The 26,085-nt window shown below is 40.5% G+C and overlaps 1 protein-coding gene across 1 annotated transcript; it reads right to left on the reverse strand.

The window, feature by feature from the left end:
- Nucleotides 1–1,584: 1,584 nt before the first annotated feature.
- Nucleotides 1,585–16,293, reverse strand: IL1A (interleukin 1 alpha). The gene is made up of 7 exons (XM_072636755.1): nt 16,225–16,293; nt 15,359–15,414; nt 14,426–14,474; nt 11,976–12,183; nt 7,959–8,123; nt 6,371–6,501; nt 1,585–3,486 (listed from the first exon to the last, which is right to left on the reverse strand). The coding sequence occupies exons 2-7, from the start codon at nt 15,403–15,405 to the stop codon at nt 3,289–3,291; spliced, it is 798 nt and encodes a 265-aa protein (XP_072492856.1). The 5' UTR covers nt 15,406–15,414; nt 16,225–16,293; the 3' UTR covers nt 1,585–3,288.
- Between the last annotated feature and the right edge of the window lie 9,792 nt (nt 16,294–26,085).

A 26,085-nucleotide genomic window follows, 5' to 3' on the forward strand; every position in this document is an offset into this window, starting at 1 on the left:
CACAGCTAGTACATGTCTGAGACTGGATTTGAACTCAGGAAGATGAGTCTTTCTGATTCCAAGCACTGTGCTCCATCCACTATACCACTGCCTTGCTCCTCAGTATTGAGTAGAGTTCCTACATCCATACTGGGCTATAGCATATCTGAGAAATATACTATATTGCTCAAGACTCTTAGTGATACTGAATAGCTTACCACTGCCAGCACAATTTAGCACCAATGTTTTCTTGGTGTGTTATATGTCTGCACATCACAGACTACCACCATTTTAGAAGAATTACTTAGGTGAATCATAATATTTTTTGAGATGGGGTTTCCTTCTCCTGATTCAGATTGTAGCCACATTCATACTTAGGAGAGAATCCTCATTGGCTGTCTTAGCCAAAGACCTTGATCAGCTTGTGAAGAACCCACTGGGGATGAATCGCTTTTGGTTAAGACATTTGAATAACAAGATATCAGATAGGGTTGTGCCCAGACTTTCTAGCCTGATGTAGGGCTGGCCAGTTTGGTAGTCTGCTGGTATAGACTTCATGCTAGGGTCATCTCCACAAAACCATGAGGTATCCTGGTAGGACTCATTGGAATAATTATAAACAGCTCAAAGGGTAATGAAAAGACAAAGGATGGGCATAACTGGATGTGATGTGACCAACACATCACAAGTCCCGGCACAAAAGACATTGTCAAGAACATGTGTGATGGCTAAAGGAGATTGGCAGGTCCTGTAGTGAGAATAAGAGACATTCACAGTCCAAGTGTGATCAGTAGGTATATCCTCCTCTTTGGAGGACTCATGGGGAAGAAATAGAAATGCTAGATGAGAATGCTTGGACAGAAACTATCTGTATTGTTGGAAGGAGCACTCATCTGCCAAACTACCAAACTAATACAAGCTCTGATACTATCATGAGGTTGTTGTGAAGAAAGGGCTTTGTCATACACTACATAGATATGGGAGGAAATTACCATAATACTTGTAAAATTTTTTTGATTACAAAATGAAACAATTATTTGCCCTCATTATTCAATGAAATGTAATTAACAGCAACAAAGATCACATCCCATTAATGAAGTTTTAGAGCACTGTTATGCTCCATGGTCTTCTAATCCACACACAACAAAGCTCAACTATTGTGCTTTGACTGCAGATGAAAATGAACAGCACCAGGGTGCTGAAGTATACCTAAGAAGTAACAAAAGAGAGAACACACACTGACCAAATGAAAACCAGATGTGCTGATTTCATTATCATATGAATACCTCTAGGCTGGCCACTAGAGGCTTAAATGCAATATTCATAGTTGCTCTAGAACAATCTGAAGGAAGCTAGGTGTGCTGTCACCCTCTGAGAATGGTTGACTAGAAATGTACAGCACACCCCAAAAGATGAGTTGGAACAAAAACACTTGGTCCAGTCCAAAGCAGTGATGGGCTCTGGAAACAATGTCTGCAATCTTCATTCAAAGGAAAACCAATAATTGGTCCCAAATGCAAGGGACTACCAGTCTCATATAAGTTTACAGAGGCATGTTTGGAAATAAATCAAAATATACTTAATGGAATCTTTGAATCTGTTTAATCTTTTAATATTTGTAATAAAAATAAATCTTTAAATATGTTAATAGCAATACATAAATACATAAATACATGTATGTATATATTAATTAATAAACATGTAGAAGATGTTATGTGCCTCTTTGAAATAATTCCTGCTCCCAAGGAGCTTACGTTATAATGGGGGAGACGACACATATGTTTATATAAGAAAATAATAAATAAATATCCAGTGAATAAATATCAATACATTCAAAGTAGATAAAAACAAGGTAGTTTTGGAGGAAGGGTACTCTCAGCTAGGAGGACTGGAAAAGACTGCAGGCAGAAGATGGGGCTGGAGCTGCATCTTAAAGGAAGAGAGGGCTCTATGAGAGAGAACTGAGAGAACAGTTGGGATAGCATTTGCACTATCGTTAGGTTGTTGGAGGGAGTCTCTTTGTAACTATATAGATATGTTATTAACACCACTACTACCATCATCATTTATTCAGTTTCTCACATAGAACCCTCAATGCTCCATGAACCTACTGAGCACTTTTAACCTGTCCAAGAAACCCTTTAAACATGACCCAAATGTACAGGAAGGCAGATTTCACCTGAAGTGTAAGGAAAAACAAGCAGCATGGAGCCACCACCAGAGAGATCAAATAGAGGTCTGATTACTTGTGGAAACTCTGTGGACAGGATTCATGCTTTGGAGCAGGGATGGACTACTCTGTCCCCTGAGATCCTTTCCAGATTGGGGATTCTAGACCCAATTTTTATAATGTCTAGACAAAGATTCTTTTCATCAGAGGGAAGACAAGGGCCATAGCATGGGGGAGTCCTTGATCTTCTCTTGCTTTCATCTACCTTGGCCCTTTATTGCACCAGAGCTGGGGAGGTGATGGTCTTTCCATACACTCACGATCAGGTGTTGCAGTGGGGCAACACAGAGAAGTGCGAATACCTGCGTAGGAATTGTTCTCTGTCTTAAAGATGGTAAGCTCAGGTGTATTACCTATCTGAAATTCTCTTCCCAAACAAAGATGAGAAGCAGAGCAGGAAGATGAGAAGAGGAGCAGGAAGTTTTCCAAGCAACAGGCAAAAAGATTCTGAGATTGTGGGTTCTGATTCTGATTTCATTATTTATCAGTTTTTCTCATTACTCGCTTAACCCTCCCCCCATAATATAATTAGAATAATACCAACATCCATGGTGATATTGCTCTCTCGGATGGGTATGGTCAATAGTAGTCTGCCTCATAAAACTGTAAGGAAGAATGTTAATTAAAGTGATTAACCTTTTGCAAAATACAGGGTGTTCTCCAAACAGTCAATAGTAATCGTGAGTTAGTGTTGGGTCCACTGGGCTCTCATAACTCCTTCATTCATTCAGAATGACAAGGGCTCATCCCAAAGCCATCTCATGTACCATCTGTATGGCACATGACTAAGAGTAAAGGATTGGTTTTCATTGTGTACATAGTACATACCATTATCATACAGCTAGACCACAGCAGTGTAATTCAGTGGAAAGTATGGAGGCCCTGTAGTTAAGGTGTGAGTTCAAATCCTGTCTCTGACACTGGCTTTCTCAGTAACCTTGGGCAAACAGCTTCCTCATCTACAAAATGAGAATGTCAGTCAAGAAAGCCTTTGAGGTTTCCTCTCAGCAATTAAAGACATGATCCAACGACAATGACAGTGACAAGCTGGTCATTTCCTCCTCTGAAACTCCATGCTTTTAGGCTGCTTCCACTAGGAAATTAATAAGAGCAGGAGGTCCTCTTGCCATGAACATCGGCTTGTTTTCCCTTTCATCCGCAGCCAGAAACAGGTCTGGATTGGCAACAGAGGCGAAGGTGCTGAAAACATCCTCTGTCCAGTAGAAGAGGTGGGGACTGTTAGAACCATCAATTTGGATGGGTGTCTCTGGAATCTCCTTCAGGAAAGACAACAGAGAAGTCTTGTTAAGCGAACAAGTGGAGGTAGGTAGAGGAAAACCATCTTTGTCCCTCGGTGCCTGGTCTACCAGATGTAGTATTCTCCTCTCCCTATTGATGATGGCCAATGAATTGATTCTTAATGACAGATTTCAGTGCAATTGATTGGATGACAGCCAAGATGAGAGTAATAGCTGCCCCTCATCATATTAAGAAGGGAGAACAGTGAAAAAGGGGATCAGGAGGTGCAGTAGCTTGGCAGAGCAAGGTAGGAGCATCATATCCTTTTTTTTTCCTGGTGCCACATAGGGTTAAGTGCTTTGTGACCAAGCTTTTGCACTTGGTGGCTAGAATACCTCTAAAGATCTTAACCATTGAATATATAGGAAAGGGGTCTAGGACTCAGCTGCTAGCATTCCGTCCAGTGTCATCCTTTGCATGCAGTGATAGGAAGATGAGATCCTGGATCCCCCTCCCTCCTTATTTCCACCTCCTGGCTTCCTTCAGATCTCAGCTCAAACTCCACATTCTGCAAGAGGCCTTTACTGGCCTTCCTAAATCCTAAGGCCTTCCTTCTATTCAATTTACCATGTATATGTCTTCTATGTACAATTTTTTTGGCATGATGTTCTGTCCTCTTCTCCCCTCCCTCTCCCTCCTCTCTCCCCGCCCCCACCACTTCCCCCCTCCCCAGTTAGAATGTAAGATCCTTGAGGGCAGGAACTGTTTTGACCTTTAGTACAGCATCTGGCACATAGTAAGTACTTAATAAATATGTGTTGACTTGGCTTGACAGTAGCTGCCTTTAATAGTTTTGGAGAGCAGGTCTATACGGTAGAAAGAACAAGGGTCACCTCAAGTAGGACTGGGTTTGGGGGTTCACCTGTTAGCTTGGGGTCTTCAACATTACCTGTGGATCATAGCTTTATTCATTTATCAAATATTTATTGAGACTTCTGTGTGCCAGGCACTGTGCAAACTCCCATGTGGAATTCCCTCATGGAGTTTATAGTCTGGGAGAAATTGGACCTGGCAAAGTAGTCATTTTAAATAGTGTATCTCCCAGCATTTCAAGTTACCAAAACGTCTTCTCCTAAATTGGGATGAGGTTATGTGAGGGTAGGGGCCTCACATAGCGCCATAGTGCACAGAAAGCCAGAACTGGAATTAGGAAGACTCATCTTCCTGAGTTCAAATCTGGCCTCAGACACTGACTAGCTCAACAAATCACTTATCCTTGTTTGCCTCAGTTTCCTCATCTGTAAAATGAGCTGGAGAAAGCAATGATAAACTATTCTAGTGTCTTTGCAAAGAAAAACCTAGATAAGGTCACAAAGAGTCAGGCACTCCTGAAAAATGACTGAAAATATAGGAGGGTAGTATCGTTAGTGAAGTCTTTACCACCCCATATGTAGCAGCCAGACTCTAGTAGTTTACACAGCTTCTAGAGGGTCTGGCAAATAAATACTAAGTCATTATAGCTCTTTCAGAAGCCAGTTGGATAAGTTTTGCCAGTCAGCTCCACCTGTTGAGAATAGGCTGCAGCTCAGTCACCATAAAGATGAATTTGATGCTAAGTCTGGGTGATTGTGTGAACATTTTTCGAATGCGGAAGACTTCTGTAGCTTGGATGTTAGACCCTGCCATAGGCAGGCAAACCCCAACTTATATTCAATTAAATTATTTATCAAAAGCTTTGCTTAAGGAGTATTGGCCAAATTCTGCTCTTCTACTACATTAGTGGAAGGAAGGAGGTCTGGTATGATCTGTTCTTCATGAAGTCCTAATGGTTCTTCATAATTACTGCTTCCCTCTCTAGATATTTACTATCTCTTTAATGATCCATGCTAGGAGATAGAAAGATATGGAATAGGTGAAAATAGAATCAAATGTATCCAATGGGATCTTGAGAGGCTAGAGCATTGGGATGAACTCAGTAAGATGAAATTAAATGGGGCTAAGTAGCAAGTGTGAAGTTTGGATCTCCCAGGTAGAAGACGGGAGAAGCAGAGTTAGACACATAGCTGTTCTGATGAAGATCTGAGAACGTTAGTGGACCTTAGGCTCAACATGAGGCTATAGCATGATGAGGAAGCTTAGAAGAGCGAGAGCTTCCCAGAATAAAAGGAGATACCACCCCTGATGCTACTTCTGTCAGCCCTCATCCATACTCCTCTGTGCAGCTCTGGGCACTCAGATTTAAAAAGGACATGGGTTATCTGGGGAGTATCCCAAAGGAGGCAGCCAGGATGCTAAAGGGCCTTGAGCCTGTGGAATATGAGGATTGGTTAAAGGAACTGAGGATGGTTTTTTTTTTTTTTTTGGTTTTGACCCCCATGTCATCTTCCTGACCCATACTGACCTTGCTGCCCTATGAAACTCTTGAATTTTTTTCAGAACAAAAAGTTCTGAAACTTAGTTCTGCCTAACCTTGTTCTAAAGAGGCTGATGGGGTTTCATGGGGAGCTCGCCCAACTATTTCAGATTTTAATAATGGAGAGAGGGCAGAAGGAAGGGCAGATGACCAAAGATGATTATAAAGGCATGCCCCAATCTTCCTATTCATTCATTCATTCATTCATTCATTCATTCATTCATTCATTCATTTGCTTGTCTGTCTATCTATCTATCTATCTATCTATCTATCTATCTATCTATCTATCTATCTATCATCTATCTATCATCTATTTTTGTTGGAGGCCATTGGGATTACGTGGCTTGTCCAGGGTCATATAACCAGTAAGTATCTCAGACCAGATTTGAATTCAGGTTTTCTCTGGGGCCAGTGCTCTATCCATCATGACTCCATCTAGCTGGCCCTCGGTTCTTTTAAGAGTAATGTCAGGAATACAAAATTTCAGAGGCATGGTAAGGATTACTCACCTCTAATTGTACAGCTTCCTTTTCTTTCTTTGCAGTTACATACAGGCTTGTGTTTGAGAGCCTTAGAGTCACAGCGATTCTATTATTTGGTGCAGGTTCTAGGGTTACATACTTGCCTATGTCAAACAACACTGGGGAAAAAAACAAGAAAAAAATGAAATCACTTAAAAAAATCTAATCTAATAAATAAAATAAGAGATCTAATAAAAGCTGGGTATGGTAGCTAGGTAGCATCATAGTGCACAGAGCACTGGGTCTGGAGTTAGGAGGACTCATCCTCATGAATTCAAATCTGGCCTCAGACACTTCCTAGCTGTGTGACGCTGGGCAAGTCATTTCACCCTGTTTGCCTCAGTTTCCTCATCTGTAAAATGAGCTGGAGAAGGAAATAGCAAATGACTCCAGCACCTTTGCCAATGAGACCCCAAAATGGGATCACCATGACTGAAAAATGACTGAATGAAAGAAGAGCTGACGTTTCTATAGATCCGTAAGGTTGGCAAGGCACTTTACATTTGCTCCTTCATTTGATCCTCACACTAACGGCACAGAGCCGATGATGCTATTGTTTCCATCTTGCAGATGAAGAAAATGAGGCAGAAAGAAATTAAGTGACTTGGTCACAGAGCTGCTTCGAGACCACGCTTGGAATTGGGTCTTCTCAATTCTAAGGCCAGCCTCAATGGCTCCACCGAGTTGCCTAGTAGAGTTATAGAATCTAAGTAAATGTGTAGAGCTGTCTTCCTAACTAGATGATAAACTCCCAGAGAGAAGGGACCATGTTTTCTTCATTCCCATGGCACCTTGCGTGTTTGTTATTGTTCAGTCACTTTTCAGTTGTGTCCAGCTCCTCGTGACCCCATTTGGGGTTTTCTTGGCAAAGTTACTGGAGTGGTTTGCCATTTCCTTCTCCAGTACATCCCCATTTTACAGATGAGGAACTGAGGCAAATAGGGTGAAGTAACTTGCCTAAGGTCACATAACTAGTAAGTGTTTGATGCTGGATTTGAACTCAGGTATTCCTAACTCCAGGTCCAGTGCTATATCCACTACACCACCTAGTTGTCTCTCTATTGATCCACTGGACATGTCTCCTTTAGGAAAAGTAGGAGAGGATGATGATGTTCATGCCAAATCTCTTCTTTTACTTTGCAGAGGACTGTACCTTTCTCTGTTAAATGTACAGCCTAGCCAAGATATGTCTATTATGGGAGTGGAGTCTATTATGGGACAGATAGCTCCTGTCTGATGGAAATTGCTGTTATTATCCGCTATTTTTATTTTTTTATTTATTTTTTTCTCCCTTCCACTGGCTCTCCACTTCCCCTAAAGGGAAATAAAAGCCCATTTTGACATAGAAACACAGTTAAGCAGAGCATGTTCCCACATTGACCTCATCTGAAAATGCGCACTAGTCTATCACTTCCCTGTCATGAGATTGTCTGGGATTCTGTAGGGAAGCAAAGTCATTTCATCCATCTTTGATAATGAACAGTGAACAAAGCTAAGAACCCAGAGAGTTTTCCCCTTTAGAAAGAGAGAGTTTGACAAGCCAGAGAAAAGGAAGCCAACAAAGTGAATGATTTACAGTCTGGGAGTGAGCCTTGGTAGGAAACGACTCTGAGGTTATTTTGTTTTTGCCTTATCCTCCGAGAGTTTTGATCAGTCAGTATTTGGTTGATGTCAAAGGCCTGGAAGTGGTACACTATCTTCTTTCGAACAGGCAAGGAGTCTGACTCGGTTTTCATCACATCTGGAAAACACAATCACCATCAGTACTTTGCTCCAAGTAAGCATTAAGGGACTCCAATATTTTAGAACTGAGAGGGCCCTTAGACACCATTCAATCCAATTCCCTCATTTTACAAGCAAATTTCAGGGACTTTCCTAAAGGAACCACCTGGACAGCACTTAACCCAGTGCCTGGCACACAGTAGGCACTTAGTAAGTACATCTTGACTGGAGTTGGACAGTGACAGAGCCACAACAAGAATTTTGGTCCTTGTGAATTCTACCTTTCCATTGATGTTGTATTATTGGTCCGGTCTTAAGCCCCTTCTTACCATGTCTCCTCATCATGAGACCATTTGTGAAATTCACTGTATTTGGAGTTGATCAGGGACTTATAAAAACATGTCACTCAAAGTTAAGTGATATGTCCAAGGTCATACAGTCAGATAACAGTCTCTCTATTCTATTTTGCTGTATGCCCATTGGACTCTGGGACCTAGTCCTGAGTAAAAAAAAAAATGGAATGATGCTTATGACCAATAACTCATCTTCTCTTTCCTATTTTAAAAAAAATATTTATTTTCAGTTTCCAACATTCACTTCCACAAAATTTTGAATTTCAAATTTCCCCCCATCTCCTCCCTATCCCCACAGTAGTGGGGGTGTTTATTCTGATTATCCTTTCTTCCAATCTGCCCTCCCTTCTATCAATCCACCCTCTTATCCCTTTCCCTTCTATTTTCCTATAGGGTAAGATAGAGTTCTATACCCCATTGCCTATATATCTTTTTTTCCTAGTTGCATGTAAAAAACAATTTTTAACTTTGATTTTTAAAGCTTTGAGTTCCATATTCCACCCTACCCATATACCCTCATTGAGAAGGCAAGCAATTCAATATAGGTTATAGAGGTGTAGTCATGCAAAACACTTCCATAACAGTCATATTGTAAAAGACGAACTATATTTCCCTCTATTCTCTCCCACCCTGCATTTATTCTATTCTCCCCTTTGATCTGTCCCTCTACCAAAGTGTTTGCTTCTGATTGCCCCTTCCCCCAATCTGCCATCCCTTTTATTAACCCCCTTTCCTATTTTAAAAAATTCAAATGATTATATTGAAAATTGCAACAATGAAGACAACTTTGTTCAATGATTCTCTGATGGCTAATATCAAGGTATTGCTGAAGGATGTCTAGCATAGAAATAGGACTGTTTGCATCAAGCTCTGGTACTCTGCAGAGATTCCTAAATGAGATCTACAATCATTCAGAAGAATTTTGCTGAGCTTTGATAGAAGCTGAATCACTCAACCAGTAAAAACCGTGGACGAATAATGCCAATCATCCAGGCTGATTTGGAATTACATGGAAAGCCCTTCAAGCTTGTCCAATAGAATGCTGAGAATGGACAGTAAAATGAGACATGAATGAAAGATGAGGAATAGAACAGGTTGGGTTGCTTTTGGGAAATTGGACAGTGCTTTTACTGACCCCTCATCCCAAAGGTGTGTGCATGTGTGTTTGTGTGTGAAAGACCCATTTAAAAAAAATCAGCATTTTTCTAATGATGCTATATGAGTATAAGTCATGGAATTTTGTAGTATCTGAAAAACTAAAATTATGAGTCACCCCCAAAGAAAAATTGTGATTTTATGGGTAAAAGTCAACTATAACATATCACAATGTACTGGAGAAATAGAAAGACAAACCTTTGGGGGAGAACACTGGATTTGGAATTATAAGAGGTAGAAAGTGATCCTGATTTTGTTCATTACCACCTGTGTGACCTGAAGAGTGTCATCTACCTTCTCTGGATCTGAGTTTCTCCATCTATAAAATGAAAAGTTTAGTGGCCCCTGAGGCCACTCTCAACCCTAGGGCTATGATCCCATGATGTTCAATTGATGTATGAAAGAAAACAAAAATCAGGATAATTAATGGACAGCCATTTGTACAATGTCAAGAAATAGAAGGCTCGCCAGCATGTAGAGAAAGGCCCCCAGATGGAGAATCTAAGTTAACTTGGCCATAAGTTACACAGGAGAAGATGTAGATGAGTTGCCACTTGCACCCTTGGAGAGAGTACCCTTATTTATGAGCTCATGAAGTCATCAACATGTTGAAATAGCATTTTCAAATGAATATGCTCTGGAGAATTTTTAATCACTCCAATAAGCATCCTAAGAACAAGAGCATTTGGAAGGTATAGATCATGCTGCTTTAGGTGGAATCTAGCAAACTAGCCACTAGGGAATTTAGTATACAATTGTTATACAGGTCAGCCTCCTTTTATGAAGTAGCATCAGTCTTTTTTTCTTTTTACAATTCAGTTAATATTTATTAAGCACATCTGTGTAGAAGAGGATTTTCTACAACATGAGAGTACCAAGTCAGATATGAAAAAAATTCCTTCTCTTCAGGAGCTTAGTTTTTACTAGGGAGTTACAAACTAATATAAGATTTTTTTTATTAAAAATTAGGGAAATCAGGAAAGGTTTCCCATAGGAAATGGTAACATGAGAGGTATATTCCTTGAATAGATGATAACTGAGGATGACCTAAGCCTTGCGGGAAGGAAAGAATTCTAAGGTAGATACAAGGAGAATGTGCATTCTAGGAACAGAGCACAAAGGTTTGGAGGTGGAAGGTGGAAAACTGAATTTAGGAAATAGCAAGGAAGCCAATTTGAGTGGAATGTAAAGTACTGAAAGCAGAACTTTACATCCAAAAATTCAGGCTAGGAAATAAGAATGAAAAGATCTTTGATGGATAAATAAGTTAAGGAGCTAGTTTATACTAGAGACAATAGGAAGCAGGTGAAATTATTTGAGTATGGGAGGGACTTGTGCTTTGTGAAGATTATTTTGGCAATTTTGTGGAAGATGAGTTGAAAAAGGGAGAAACTGGAAACCAGGAATGTAGTTAGGAGGCTCCTACAGTCTAGGGAAAAGGTGTTGAAGACCTGAACTAGAATGATGCCTATCTGAGTGGAGAGAAGGGCATGGATGTGAGAGATGTTGTGGAAACAGAACTGACAGAAATTGGCAACTAATGGCTATAGGGTTGGGTGAGGGAGAACGAAGTATAGGAGATGACACAGAGGTTGTGAACCTAGGTGATTAGAAGGATGATGCTACCCTCAACAAAAATAGGAAGTTTGGAGTAGAGAAAGATGTAAATGGAGTGTGGGGGGAAGATGAGTTCTATTTTGAGCATGTTGAGTTTGAGATGACCATTGGATAACCAAGTGAAGAGATCCAGAAGGCAGCTGGTAAGGTGTGATTGCAACTTAGGAGACAGAGGAGGTAGATTTGAGAGTGATCTAAATAGAGTTGATAACTGAGTCCATGGGAACTGATGATATCAGAGTTTTAGCAGGACATCTACAATTTGGAGATGGGACATGGATGAAGATACAGCAAAGGAAACTGAAAAGAAGTGTTCAGACAGGTCAGAAGAGAGGAGAGAGCAGTGTCACACAAGTGAAGGGACTGGAACAATTCTCAGGAGGCCAGGGCTACTATGTATGACTCAGGCCATCTCTACTCAAAAGAGAAAGGCAAACAAATATAGGTTTTCATGCTATACAAGCTGTGAATGTTGTATTGCCCTTTGGGGCCACATGATACTCCAGATGTTCACATTCTTATGAAACTTATTAGACAGAATTAATAATTCCCTAGAGCAGATTCAACTGGAAATGTTATTTAAAATATTGATGACTGTAATCTCATTGATAAAAGTACTTTCTCCGAGAGTGCTGATGGCAACCTGTCTATACTTTTTCAAGATTTTTGAATTTGGATTCAATATCACCCATACTTTTAAAAATTACCATTCACTTAAAAATGAAGGAAGCAGTACTGGTATTTACCTTTATCTTCTTCTGAAATGTTGACATTGTTAACCAGGGAATCATTGTTGATGGGATGACTCATAGAAAGTTGCCTCTTTACTGTTTTCTTTTGGGCAGTTGGTGCAGCCCCATACCTTTGGAAGTTAAACTGCTGGGTCTTCTCAGAAGTCTCTAATCTTTTCAAATTCTCTTTGTGGTGTGGGTTGGAACTAGGATAGAAGAATTCCTGTAGGGAAAGAGAAGTGTGATTGAGATAATGGCATGGAAATAAGTTTCCTTCTTTAGAAAGTATACAAAATAATCCAGGGTGGTCAAAAATGTTAAAAATTTATAGAGAAAGGAGAGGATGAAGACTGAAAAGAATCCATTTGATTAAATGATTCAAAGGTCACTGGTGACCTTAAAGCTGCTTCAGAGGAGGTGTGTATGTATGTGTGTGTGTGTGTGTGCGTGCGTTCCCACACGCGTGTGTTAGAGCTCAGATTGCAAGAGTTGAGAAGAGAATAAATGATGACAGTTGAGATGCTTATGGTACACCATCAACGTATATGTTCCTCTAGTGAATTGGGAGTCAAGTACACAGAGTTAGTAAGGGAAGACACTTAGAGAGGACTTTAGAAGAGGAGACACAAACTATACAAAGACACTTTAGTTTGGCAAAGAAAGAAGGAGCTATTTGCCATTAAGACTGGGAGGGACTTGCTGAATAGCCAATATAAACTAAGAGTGATCTCTCTCTACAAAGTCTAGCTCCAAGGGTTTGTTTTAAGAAAATCATCTTGAGGGCAGCCTCAGTCACTAACACCCATCCCCTAGTTGGTACCTGGGAAGGCTAGAGTGACAGGTCTGGAATCAGAAAGACTTACTTTTAGCTGTGACTCTTAGTTGTTTAAAAAATAATTTGTTGATTTAGAGCTGCCCATTCCCCCTTTCTCATCTTTTTATTCTCATCTCTTTTTTCATCCCAGTTGCTGAGTCATTTTTCAGTCATGTTCAACTCTTTGTGACCTCATTTGGAGTTTTCTTGGCAGAGAAGCTGGAGTGGTTTAGCCATTTCCTTCTCTAGTTCATTTTACAGTTGAGGAAACTGAGGCAAACAGGGTTAAGTAAGTGGCCTAGGGTCACACAGCTAAGGCCAGATTTGAACTCAGGAAGATTCCAAGCCTACTACTGCATCCGCTGCACCACCTAGCTGCATTTTACATATTCAGGTAGGCATGTATGCACACATACATAGATGTAAATACATGCATATATGTATATGTGTATGTGTGTATCTCCCTAGATATAGATAGATAATTATTGAACATTTTAGGGCCTCAGGTTTCTCATTTGGAAATGATGGAATTGGACATTCCTAACAAACTTAAAATCTTATAATCCTTTGATAGACAGTTGTATTTATGACTCAGAAAGGGTCCTTAAGATATTCCTGTACTGCGTGAGAAAGGGATCTTTTATCAAGGAAATCCAGTGAAATGAAATATAATCTGCTTCCATTCAACTTGGCCTGCCATTTACCATATTGAACCTCTTGCTTCTGCAGGGAGACAAGGACAAAAGATCACATTTCTCCAAGCACAGAAATCTTTTTTTTTTTCTAATTTTTATTTATTTTTAATTAATTTATTTAACTTTTAACATTCATTTTCACAAAATTTTGGGTTCCAAATTTTCTCCCCATTTCTCCCCTTCCCCCACCCCAAAACACAGAGCATTCTAATTGCCCCTATCACCAATCAGCCCTCTCTTCTATCATCCCTCCCTTCCCTTGTCCCCATCTTCTCTTTTGTCCTGTAGGGCCAGATAACTTTCTATACCCCTTTACCTGTATTTCTTATTTCCTAGTAGCAAGAACAGTACTTGACAGTTGTTCCTAAAACTTTGAGTTCCAACTTCTCTTCATCCCTCCCTCCCCACCCATTCCCTTTGGGAAGGCAAGCAATTCAATATAGGCCATATCTGTGTAGTTTTGCAAATGACTTCCATAATAGTCATGTTGTGTAAGACTAACTATATTTCCCTCCATCTTATTCTGCCCCCCATTGCTTCTATTCTCTCTTTTGATCCTGTCCCTCCCCAAGAGTGTTGACTTCAAATTGCTCCCTCCTCCCATTGCCCTACCTTCTATCCTCCCCCCCACCCTGCTTATCCCCTTCTCCCCCACTTTCCTGTATTGTAAGATAGGTTTTCATACCAAAATGAGTGTGCATTTTATTTCTTCCTTTAGTGGAATGTGATGAGAGTAAACTTCATGTTTTTCTCTCACCTCCCTTCTTTTTCCCTCCACTAAAATGTCTTTTGCCTGCCTCTTTTATGAGAGATAATTTGCCCCACTCCACTTCTCCCTTTCTCCTCCCGATATATTTCTCTCACCGCTTAATTTCATTTTTTTAAGACATGATCCCATCCCATTCAATTCACTCTCAAGCACAGAAATCTTAAGAGGCTGACAATCATTGCCTTACCTGACTCAGTGAGACTTGGTCAATGTCCAAAAGAAATTCCTCATTTTCACTGCAAAGCAAGGAGGAATGCTTTATTTGTTGTTTGGTCACCGCTTCTTGGCAACACGTTTTAATGATCATGTCATTTCCAGGAGTCACACATAGACAGATTCTAATCACACCAACCTTCACATCATCTTTAAAAATTACCTACAGCTCAATGTGACTACATTTACATATGGAAAGCCCTTATTAACACAGATCCCTCTACTTCAGCGCTAGTGATCTCTTGAATAGGCTCTGACCTGGGAAAATAGTTTGCTAGAAAAACCAAAGCAATTTTAAAAATCAGTATGTTTCATCTAGTTAAGAAAACAGATAGTTGGCCAAGTGTTTTAGAATCACTCTTTCTACTCAGAAATATTGCATGTCAATTACGTGTGTTACTAAAAAGAATGAACTGTATTTCTTTAAAGTATTCCATAATTCTAGTACTTTGTTAATCTAGTTAATAACCTTCCACCCACTGAGGAAAGGAAAGGGAATACATGTGCACGCACGCACACACGCACACAAACAATCGGTTCATAGTTCTGATTAGTATCAGGTAAGTCTGTGTTCCCTTTCTCAAATCACTTGTAGCTCAGCAAAGGAACATGAAGCTAACATTCATAGACCAGTTCTTGCACATTCCTATAAACAACTTTCTGGAATGCCATCCTTCCTTCTGACAAGATTTCTTTGGATTTTGTCTGGATTTTGTTTTTTCCAGGCTTTTATCCAAATCTGCCCTGATTCCAGATCTAGGACACATCTGTGTGAAATCTCCTGTTGGCCTGTGGCCACGTTGCTTACAATTTTATTAGTTGGACAGTTCAGTTTTACCCTCTCCTTGTAGCTAGCCAGCATTCAGACTGCCTTGTGGCATTAAAACAAAGAAAAATACCTGCTTACCCATAGGAGTAATGGAGCTCATCATACATGTCAGGGACTCTGGCCATGATAACTTCCTTGTTGAGAAAAGCAAAGGAAAGGGAATAAATGTTTATTAAGTACCTACTACTGTGTGCCAGGCACTGTGCTAAGCACATTGCAATTATTATCTCATGACATCCTGTTAGCAACCCCAGGAGGCACGGGCCTTTATCATTCTCACTTGACAGTTGAGGAAACAGAGTCTAAGTGACTTGCCCAGGGTCACATAGATAGTAAATTTATCTGGGAGGTCCAGCACTCTATCCACTGTATCACTAGCAGAGATGCTGGAGTGGTTTGCCATTTCCTTCTCCAGCCCTTTTTACAGATGAGGAAACTGAGGCAGACAGGGTGAAGTGACTTGCCCAGAGTCACACAGGTTAGTGAGTATCTGCGGCCAGATTTGAACTCAGGAAGACGTTTCCTTCGGACTACCGCCTGCCCTTTCCACTACATCACCTAGTTGCCCCAGACAGTGAGAATACAGAGAGAGAAATGAAAGCATCTCATTCTTTACCGAACCGACGTTCTACCAGGTGCTAATGCTGGATGCAATCCAGTTTGCTTTCTTATAAAAAAACTCAACGAGACAAAAAGCAGAGTTGGGAGAAATCAGTATGTTTTGATTCTGATCATTTCTGAAGGATCTCCTCCCCAATCCTCTCCCCCAAGCCTCACCCACCCCTCCGGGCACACTATCCCTTATCTTGAGGTAAGGCAGTGTGTCTGGCACTAGACAGACAGGGAGATGCTGAGCTTGTGGCTTCAGCCAAGGCAGTTTCAGAGATGGCAGCTGACGCCAAAAAGCATGCAGAGACCAGAGGCGGGACAGTCACACTACTTACCTCTTGTTCCTTCTGGCTCTGGGTGACTATGTCTCTCTGTCTGTCCCGGGAGACTTGTGACTGACTGCACTTCCCCGACTGCCTTTATATATACATGCATATACTGCCCGGGGGTGTGGCTAGAAGTTGCACAACATCAGAAGTCACTATGAAGTATTTTTGTATTCTTGGTAAAGGCGATTGACCTCGACTGTCTAGGGAGAAAGAAGGCTCACTCGGCTGGATTTTCAGTCCCACCACTTCCAAACTTTGGGACTGAGGGCAAGTTACCCTCTCTTTTCAGAGTCACTTTCCTCACTTGTAAAATGGGGATAATTACACTCATATTATCTACCCAGTAGGGCTGTCTTAAGGAAAATGTTTTTCATTATAATGTAATGCATTTGCATTAAGGTAATAGAGAAATAAGTGAGTATCCCTTCCCAATCAGGACTTTGGGGGCCTGAATGGGACAGGACAGTGGGCTGTCAGGCCCTGCTGACATCAGGAGTCATGGCCTGGTCTCTGTGAAAACTGCTTTCCCAGGAATCTGGTAATGAGTCTAGACACAATAAAGAGGGCTGCAGGGGACAGATTTCTCAGGATTTGGAACTGGGGGTGGGGTGGGGCCTGGGACTTTTAGCAACTGAAATATTCACCTTTGAAAAGGAACTTGAGTCCTTCATACCTCCCACAAATTCCAATGCAAGTATCCTGTGGTAGGACCCCTGAGAGCTCAGGGCTTGGTGAAAGTGGGTGAAACCAGTGGCTTCCAGGTCAGCTCTTTTTTTGCCCTGGGCAGTACTAGGTGGTGTCATTGTGGCTAGAGTGCTGGACCTGGAGTCAGGAAGACTCATCTTTCCTAGTTCAAATATGTTCTCAGACACTAGCTGTGTGACCCTTGGTAAGTCATTTAACCTTGTTTGCCTCAGTTTCCCCATCTGTAAAATGAGCTGGAGAAGGAAATGGCAAATCATTCCAGTATCTCTGCCAAGAAAACCCCAAATGGGGTCACCAAGAGTCTGAACAGTGAAAGGGACACATTCTAGCCCTTCCCACTTGCCTTGGTTTCTCCATCACAATGAATACATTTTGACATCAATCATCACCCTTCCTCCTGATTCTAACTCAGGTGTAACAGCATAGTACTTTGTGAGCTTCAAGTGCCAAGGGGGTTTAGCTAAATAAAAATGACAGTTGTGGGTTGGATCACTTGGGAACATCTCCTATGATCTTTAAAGTCTCCTGTCTCTCATGTACCTTTCTAATCTTATTTCATCCTACTCTTCATGCACCCTAAGCTCCCATCAGATTGGCCTGACAGCTCTCCTTGTATGTAATATTTCTTTACTTGCTCCTTCATAGTGGGAAGTAGTAACTGAACCACTATGGAGATGAGCTGCTGGGATGATGAATATTTTTCTCTTTGGTAATCTAGGAAAAACCCTGAGTCTATCAACAATTCTACCGGTTCTGACTAGTTTAGCATTGACTCCTCTGAAGAGAATATCCTAGATGTCAAGGGGACAGCTAAGATAACTATCTGGTCACTAGACTACTTCCTTCCTGTGACCCTCTTTAACAATATTTTCTTATGAAATGTTGAGGAAGAGAGGGTACAAAGAGAGACTTTGGTCTTGTGAGGTCTTAGGACTCTGTATGCTGTAAATATCACAAGAGACATGAATTTGTCACTCGGCCTTCGCCCAAGTCTGGAGTGTTCTGAAAAATTCAGGTTATACATTGCTGGTACCTGGGAGCTTGGGGAACTGTTCTTTGAATCAGGAAAAGTCTGGGTTCAAGATCTGCCTTTGCTCCCCATTTCATCAGGTAGTATTTGAACGTACGTCTTCCTGATTCCAAAATCAACACTCTCTCCACACTGCTAGAAGGATTAGACAGCCGCTGGTCTCAGAGTCAGAAAGATCTGTCTTTCAATCTTCCTTTAGACATTTAATTAGCTGTGTGACCCTATCCAAGTCACATGTTACCTTTCTCAAACTGAGTTTCTACGATGAAAGTAATAATAGCACCTACCTCATGGGGTCATTGTGAAGATCTAACATTTAAATAATTATTTATGTATGCATGTTCTGTATGTAAGGGTGTGCTGGTAAATGTTTAACAAACGACTTTCCAAAAAAATGTGCATGAGAGATTCTTTTAAAGTTAATTTCCATTACTAACATTTTTTCCGTTGCTTTCTTTAAGTCTAGATGATCAACACAACCAGTACACCCCCATCTGTATCCTAAGATCTACCTGTGCTTCTTAAGGGTGGGGACTAGGAAAACAGCATACAGAATGAAAATTCCATAATTCCAGTTCGTTCAGAAAATATGTCTTAGGTGCTTACCATGTGTAAAGCACCATGTTGGGTCTTTTACTTCAGTGGACACCTGGATTGCCACTAGTCTGGTGTATGTTGTAGATGAGAATTCTTCTTCAGATACTGGTTGGACTGAAAGACCTTTTCCAATTCAGAGCTTCTGATGCTCAGAGAACTTGGGGTCTCTTGCACAGTTGATAAAGAGTGATATAGCTCATGCCCTCGAGGGTCTTATGCCATGATGGAGGGTAGGAGATATGTATAAAAGTGATTATGATAAATGTAGGTAGTGGTAGTAGAGTTGGGGTTTGGTCAGTGCCCAGAAACAGTGCCCCAAAACAGTGCCCCAGTCAGGTGAGGTCTTAACAAAAGTCACCAAGGTCTTCCATAAGATCCTCATGCTTAGTCAAGAGTCTTGGTTAGACAATTCATCATGGCCATATCAGGAAGTCCCAGTGGTACCCAGCACTTAGGTCAGTGACTGGCTTATATTAAGTGCTTAAGAAATGCTTATTGACTGACTGACAGATGTACCAAAATGTGAGTAGTCATTCCCCAGTTGATGGCCTTCTGTTTCCAGGTCCTTGGACTATTATAAAGATCTGGTGTGTGTGGACACTTTTTTGGTTCTTGATCGCCTTGGGGTATTTGCCTAGCAGTGGATTCTCTGGGTCAAAAGGTATGATCTTTTTATCACTCTCCTAACCTAATTCCAAGTTGCTTTCCAGAATTTTTAGACCAATTCAAAAGTCCAACGACAATGCACCGGAATCATATACATTCTCTATATATCCTTGTGCCCAGGTCTATGCATGACTGATGGACTATGGGAGTAACTGAATCAATTTTTCAACTATTCTAATAGTCAAGTGTTAAGTAGATGATGGTTAACCAATCAGTTGATCCAATTTGTTGCCTGGTAATTAGCCTGCAAACATTCTGTCCAATTATGCTTTTACATATGGTTAGTAGCAAAGCCAGTTAATCTTAAACTCAGTGAAATATATTCAACAGAACCTTCTGTTCCCTCCGTAAGGAGGGAAGCAAGGAGTTCTGGGTCTACATCCATGATCCAAAGGGCAGCAACAGGAACAGTTACATTGATGTGGTTGGGGTCTCCCACAAGCATGATTGGTTCATAGAATGGTATGCTACATAGAAGAGTCCTGATGGACTAGGGAATGAGGAGGAAACCTAGGTTTAGTCTTTTCTCTGTCACTACTTAAATGAGCAAATCTTTTGATCATACTGGGGCTCTGTTTTCTTATTTGTAAAGTTGGGGTTTTGGGCTACATTTTTGTTTGGGTGCCAATGTCTGTAAGATCCAGTTCTCAAATTCTGGTTTGGGTTTAATCACGTCTTTAGTGGTACTCATGTTATTGTGGAAATGTCCATTCTACGCAGCAAGCTTCATCATTCCTTTTCCCTTTTCCTTCTTGTCCTGCTTCTCCCCTACTTTGATTCTTTCTAAACCTTCCTTTGGCAGAGTTCGAACAAATACGACTATGTCATTTACAATTTCCATCCAACTGATAATAATAGGAGGTGTTTGTCTAGACCAGGGGTTCTTAACCTTTTGTGTCTTGGGCACTTTTGTCAATCTGATGAAGTTTAAAGACCACTCAGAATCCTGGGGTTTTTTATTTTTAATACAGAAAATATAACACATGGAATTACAAAGGAAGCCAATTATATTGGAATACAATTACCTAAGTGTTTGAAAAAATAAACTCCTGGAGTCCAGTTCAGAGCTCCTGGTCTGGGTCTTTGTGGTTTGGAAAGGTCTTTATTCCTCCACTGCCTCCTTGTAAGACTCACTGACCCTGTGAGTTTGTTACAACAGGTATTGTTATCCTTTTTTTACAGATGAGGAAACTGAGGTGCAGAGAAGTTGAGAGATTTACCTGTGGCTACGCAGCTAGTTATATATCAAAGGGCAGGATTCAAAGTTTCCTGTCTCCAAGTCCAGGAATCCTCTATTAAGACATACTATACACCAAGCACTGGGCTTGACTGGGGGGGATTACAGGGACAGAGATGAAATCATCCTTGCATCATGGAGCTTTTAAAATATTGCAACATAAGCCAGTGGTTGACAAGTGAAAAAGAACTAAGGGTAGACAGGAAGCTCATTGTTGCTTATTCCTCTTTCTAGTAACTGTGTCTTATACAGCTAGGTTCACAGAAAGTGTGAAGCAGTTAAATTGAGTTGGGAGCTGTATCTGTTTTGATCCCTGTGTTTTTCATTCCCAATGCTTACCAGGGCAGCTAGGTGGCGCAGTGGATAGTGTGCTGGACCTGACATCAGGAAGATTCACCTTTCTGAGCCTTAGATACTTAACCAGCAGTGTGACCCTGGGCAAGTCACTTACCCCTGTTTGCCTCAGTTTCCTCATTTGTAAATGAGCTGAAGAAGGAAATGGCAGACCACTCCCTGTATCTTTGCCAAAAAAACCCCAAATGTGATTACAAGGAGTCAGACACGGCTGAAAAACTACTCAACAACCCACCGACAAAGGAAGTGCTTACCATGGTGCCTGCGTATACTAGATATTTAATAAATGTTTATTGATTGGTTCATCAGAGATGCTTGATTTATTGGGATTGATTGGGTTGATGCTTGGGATAGATGATTGACAATAATGAATTATGGAGGGAAGGAAGAGCTACTTAACTTATTTTACTCTTGCTTTCTCTATCAAGAGAATTTTTGGACTGGAAAAGCCTAGAAAATGAATGGTCACTTAAAACCCAAAATAAGGATGTAATAAAAGACTACAAATTACCAGGTCTAGTGAATACTTCTCACAGTACTGAAAGAACTAAGAACTGTAATTAATAAGGCACCCTTAGGGATTTTGAAGATTGTGGAGAGATGGAGAGGTCTCCAGTCCTAAAGGCCTGGAGAAGGCAAATGTTACCCCTGTTTTCACAAAGAGGAAGTACTTGAAGACTACAAATTATAGGGCAGTGAGTTTGATTTTAAATCCTGATGAAACTGTAGGGTGTGTAATTAAAAGGATGAACAGGTAGAAAAAGAAATAGTGATCCTCTAGATCCAGCTTGGCAGAATCAAGAAAAGGTCAGGCATGACTGCCTCATTTCCTTTTTATGAACAGGATCACTCTATTAGTGGATTAGTGGAACTCTAGAGATTTTACCTAGACCTCATCAAGGCATTTGATTAAGTTTCTCATTATCCTCATGAACCAAGTGGAGAGATGAAAACTACATGATGGTATTTTTAGGTGGACTTTGACCTGATGAAATGGTCAGACCCAAAGAACAGCCGTTAGTGGGTCAATGGCAGCTTGAAAGAAGGAAGGCTTTAGTGCAATGCTCCAGTGATTTGGCTGTTTAACTTTTAATTAATTAATTATTTGCTGTCACAAAATTGTAAGTCATGGGATGACAGAATTAGGACCCAAACTGATCTTGACTTGTTAGAACAATGAACTAAATATAAAATGGTGAAATTTACAGAGTTAAATTGATTGGTCAATTTACAGAGTTAAGAAACAAAAACCAAAATAATCCATCTCACAAGTATGAGATGAAGAAGGCATGGCTAAACAACAATCTGAAAAAAGTTCTATTTTTTTATGGATTGCCAGTTTAGTAGGGGTTGGCATTGTAATATGGCGTCCAAAATGAGTGGTGTAGTCAGATTAGTTTCATATCATGAAACTGCCTTCTAGACATCTCCACCTGTATGCTCAATAGGCAATTCAAACTCAATATGTCTAATATGCAGCATATTAAATTAGCCTTCAAACTCCCCTAGCTTTTATTTAGAGCACCTCCATCCTTCCAATGACCCAACTGCTCAACCTGGCATTCACCTTTGAGTCTCTCCCCTTGCTCCTATCAACTCTTGTTGAGTCTGCCTTCTCAGATCTCTCCTAACCATCACTTTTCTGATCCTCTCACATCTACAACCCTAGTTCAGGTCCTTAACACTTTTCACCTGTACTACTGTGTGGGATGGCTCAGGTCCCTACATAAATCAATTACTCAGAGGCCTCTCAAAGTGATGACAGAAAAGTGATTTATTCGATTCTTGAGAAGCAGGGCTCACCTGTAGGAGTAGGAAAGCCGAAGACAAAGAACAGGACAGTGATTTATATAGACCCTAACGCAAGTCCCTCCTCCCCCCACTGACCATTATCCTCATTAGCTGAGAATATGGTCTTACATTCTAGACACGAAATCTAACCAATCCCTTTTGAAATGAAGACATCGAGGAATTATGTACGTTTTGTCCAATCATTGAGACCCTAATACACTACACAGTTTTATATCCTTATATGGAACTATTCTATTCTAAAAATATTGTAACCTTGAGCCTTTAGGCCTTACCTCACCCCTGGGAGAAAAATTACAATCTGAGGAGTCTTCACTAAGTCTATCCCACTCACTCCTGAGGCAACTAGGTGACTCAGTAGATAGAGCCTTAGACCTGGAGTCAATCAATAATCAATAAATATTTACCAAGTACTTACTTTAGGCCATACACTATGCTAAGCACTGAAGGAGTCAGGAAGGCCAGAGTTCAAATCCAGCCTCAAACACGTACCAGCTGTGTGACTCTGGGCAAGTCACCGATCCTCTTTTTGCCCTGGTTTACTCATTTGTAAAATGGAGATAATTATAACACCCATCTTCCAGGGTGAGGATCAAATGAAGAAATGTTTGTAAAGTGTTTTGCAACCCTTAAAGCATTATGTAAACTCTGCCTATTTATTGCTGTGGTTATCCCTCAGTTGATCTGTCTCCTAATCTCGCTAACCCATCCTCCACACAGCTGCCAAAATCATTTTCCTAAAACACGCGCCTGAACACGTCATTACTTTATTCAAGAGACCTTGCTTCAAAATGCCTTCCACACTCAGAGAAAGAAATATGGAAGTCACTCACAAAATGTAGCAGATCATGTTTGTGTATGTGTATGTGTGTGTGTATCATGTTCTGATTTGTTATACGATTTCTTCCATTTATCTTAGTCTGACTACATAGCATGACTATAGTGAAAATATACGCAATAGGAAAGTATATGTAGAACCTATACAGAATTGTATGCAGTCGTGGGGAGGGAGGGGGGTAGTGGGGGGTAGGTGTGGGGGGGATAAAATCTCAATTGTATGGCAGTGATTGTTAAACATTAAAAAAGAATAAAAAAAAAAAAAGAGAGACCTTGCTAGCTCTCAGTTGCCTCTACACATTACTCCATGTTGTACTCTAAGACCTTCACAGCCTGCCTTTCTAGACTAATCACTCCGTTTCACACACTTTACATGCTGGCTGCCTGGACTGTATCTGTTCTCCCAAATTAGCATTCTCTCTGTGGCCTCCATACCTTTTGAGGGTATTTCATGTTTGGAATTCAGCCCCTTCTCACCCCTCCATCTTTGAATCTCTGGTTTTTTCAAGGTTTCACTCAGGCATCACTTGCTAAGGGAAGCCTTTCTCAGTCCGTTTATCATCTGTGTTCCTCAAATGATTTAATATTTACTTAAATGTTTTATTATTTTATAGGCAGGAACTGGGATTTTTTCCTTTATATTCTCATTGCCTTGACCATAATAGGTATTTCATAAATGCTTTTTGAATTGACTTGAACATGGAGACACCATAGTCCTGCTATATTCTACCCTGGTCAGATCACAGCTGGAACATTCTGGACATTGACATTGCTAAACTGGAGAACCAGGCTCATGACTGATCAAGAAGCCTGGCATCTTTTTCCTGGAGAAAAGAGGACTTTGGGAATATATGATAGCTATCTCCATACATTTGGAGGACTGTCACGAGAGGGATTGCATTTATTCTCTTTGATGCGAGAAACAGAACAAAAAACAATTAGTGAGAGCAACTGGGTGGCAGATTTTGATTTGATGTAAGGAAAGATTTCTTACTAATTAAAGATATTCAAGGTACTGCCTTGGGAGGTAGTGAGTTTGTGTCTGCTTATTGGAGGCATTCCATAAGAGGTAGATGGCCACTTTAGGAGGACATCGCAGATGAGCATTTTGATTAGGTACAGTTTGGGCGACAGGTCCTGTGAGGTCCCTTTTGACCCTGAGGTTCCATGGTAGGTGTAACTGTGGAAATCCCTTTGGTCAACAATCTGGTAAATATCCACATTGGAGGAGACACAAACTAGGGAAACGTTCCCTCAAGCTGCTCTTCAGAGCCTTATACAAAACACAAATTAGAAAATATTCCTTATAGATGTATGGGAATAGATGGTCCTATTTGCCAGTGATACTGAGCTTATTGTACAGAATCATGCAATATGAAAGCAACCATCTAGTCCAACCTATAACTGAAAAGATTCCCCATTAGAGCATTGATAAACCTTTATTAAGCACCTACTACATGCCAGTTATTGTGCTAACCACAATCCCAGAAAAGTACCAAGTATTTCAAAAGGCAAATGGAAAGATACATGGTGGGGGTGAGAAGCATAGAGCATTCAGGACAAGTAGCTATCCAGCCTCTGTTTAAAGATTTCCAAGTTGGGAGAAGTTGCCATCTTATGAGGCAACCTCTTCTCCTCTTGGACACCTCTACTTGCTGGGGAGTTTGGTCTGCCTTTCAGTCTCTGTTGGGCTCTTGGCAGTGTCTCTCACTGTTCCTTGTTCTGCCTGCTCAAACCAAGGACAACAAGTCAAATCTCTCCTACACATGAAAGTGCTTCAGATAGTTGAACATAGCCATGAACAGAACAGGCCCATTACTTTAGAGAGGCCTTGCCTTGCCCTCCAAAAAAAAGAGAGATGAACAATGCAGACTGCCTAGATCAAGACATGCAGTCACATGGGCAGCCCATGGAGTTAGGCCATCATTGTATATAGATTACAGTATTTTAGATCATTATTATATATATGTGCCATTATACATTACATAATATACACAGTATATATAAAAACACACATATAATATATTGATATAGTATCTATATACTATAATGCACTAATATATCTTATATAACTTCATATTATAAATAAATATTAAGTCAGATCCAGAAGAAAATTATGAGAAGACTGGCCTGGATTACTTTTGGTATCTTACCTTATGCTTTTTGAAACTTACCTCATGTTTTCAATGATCCCAAACCTGTTTAAAACAAACAAACAAAAATATCCTTCTGATGATATTATATTATTTAAAATAGTATGGTGTAGTGGGAAACATTGTACTCTAGCAGCTAATAATAAAAAGGAACATTGATATAATTCTTTTTAGTTTGTAAATCACTTTACATACGTGATATCATTTGATTTAATTTTTACAATGACCATGTGAAGTAGGTTGCTATTATTAGCTCCATTTTACAGATAAGCAAATTGAGTTCAGGGGAAGTTAAGTGACTTGCCCAGGGCCACATGAATAGTGAGCATCTAAGATGAAGTATTTATCCTGGGGTCTTCTTGAGTACAAGTCTGGCGTTCTATCTACTGTATCACCTAAATGTCCACCCAGTTGTTCATGCATTGCACAGAAACTCAGGTTTGAATCTCACCTATGATTCCTATAGCTTTGTGACCTTA

This window comes from Notamacropus eugenii, chromosome 1 (assembly GCF_028372415.1).
Source record: "Notamacropus eugenii isolate mMacEug1 chromosome 1, mMacEug1.pri_v2, whole genome shotgun sequence".
In the NCBI taxonomy this organism is placed as follows: domain Eukaryota; kingdom Metazoa; phylum Chordata; class Mammalia; order Diprotodontia; family Macropodidae; genus Notamacropus; species Notamacropus eugenii.

Excerpts from the sequence above, each read along its gene's own strand:
- IL1A (XM_072636755.1), bottom strand. The coding sequence starts at position 15,405 with ATGGCCAGAGTCCCTGACATGTATGATGAGCTCCATTACTCCTATGG. Across the intron at positions 14,475-15,358 it reads GAGCTCCATTACTCCTATGG|TGAAAATGAGGAATTTCTTT; the intron begins GTAAGCAGGTAT and ends CTTGCTTTGCAG. Across the intron at positions 6,502-7,958 it reads CCAAGGCTCACTCCCAGACT|TGTTGTTTGACATAGGCAAG; the intron begins GTAAATCATTCA and ends TTTTTTCCCCAG.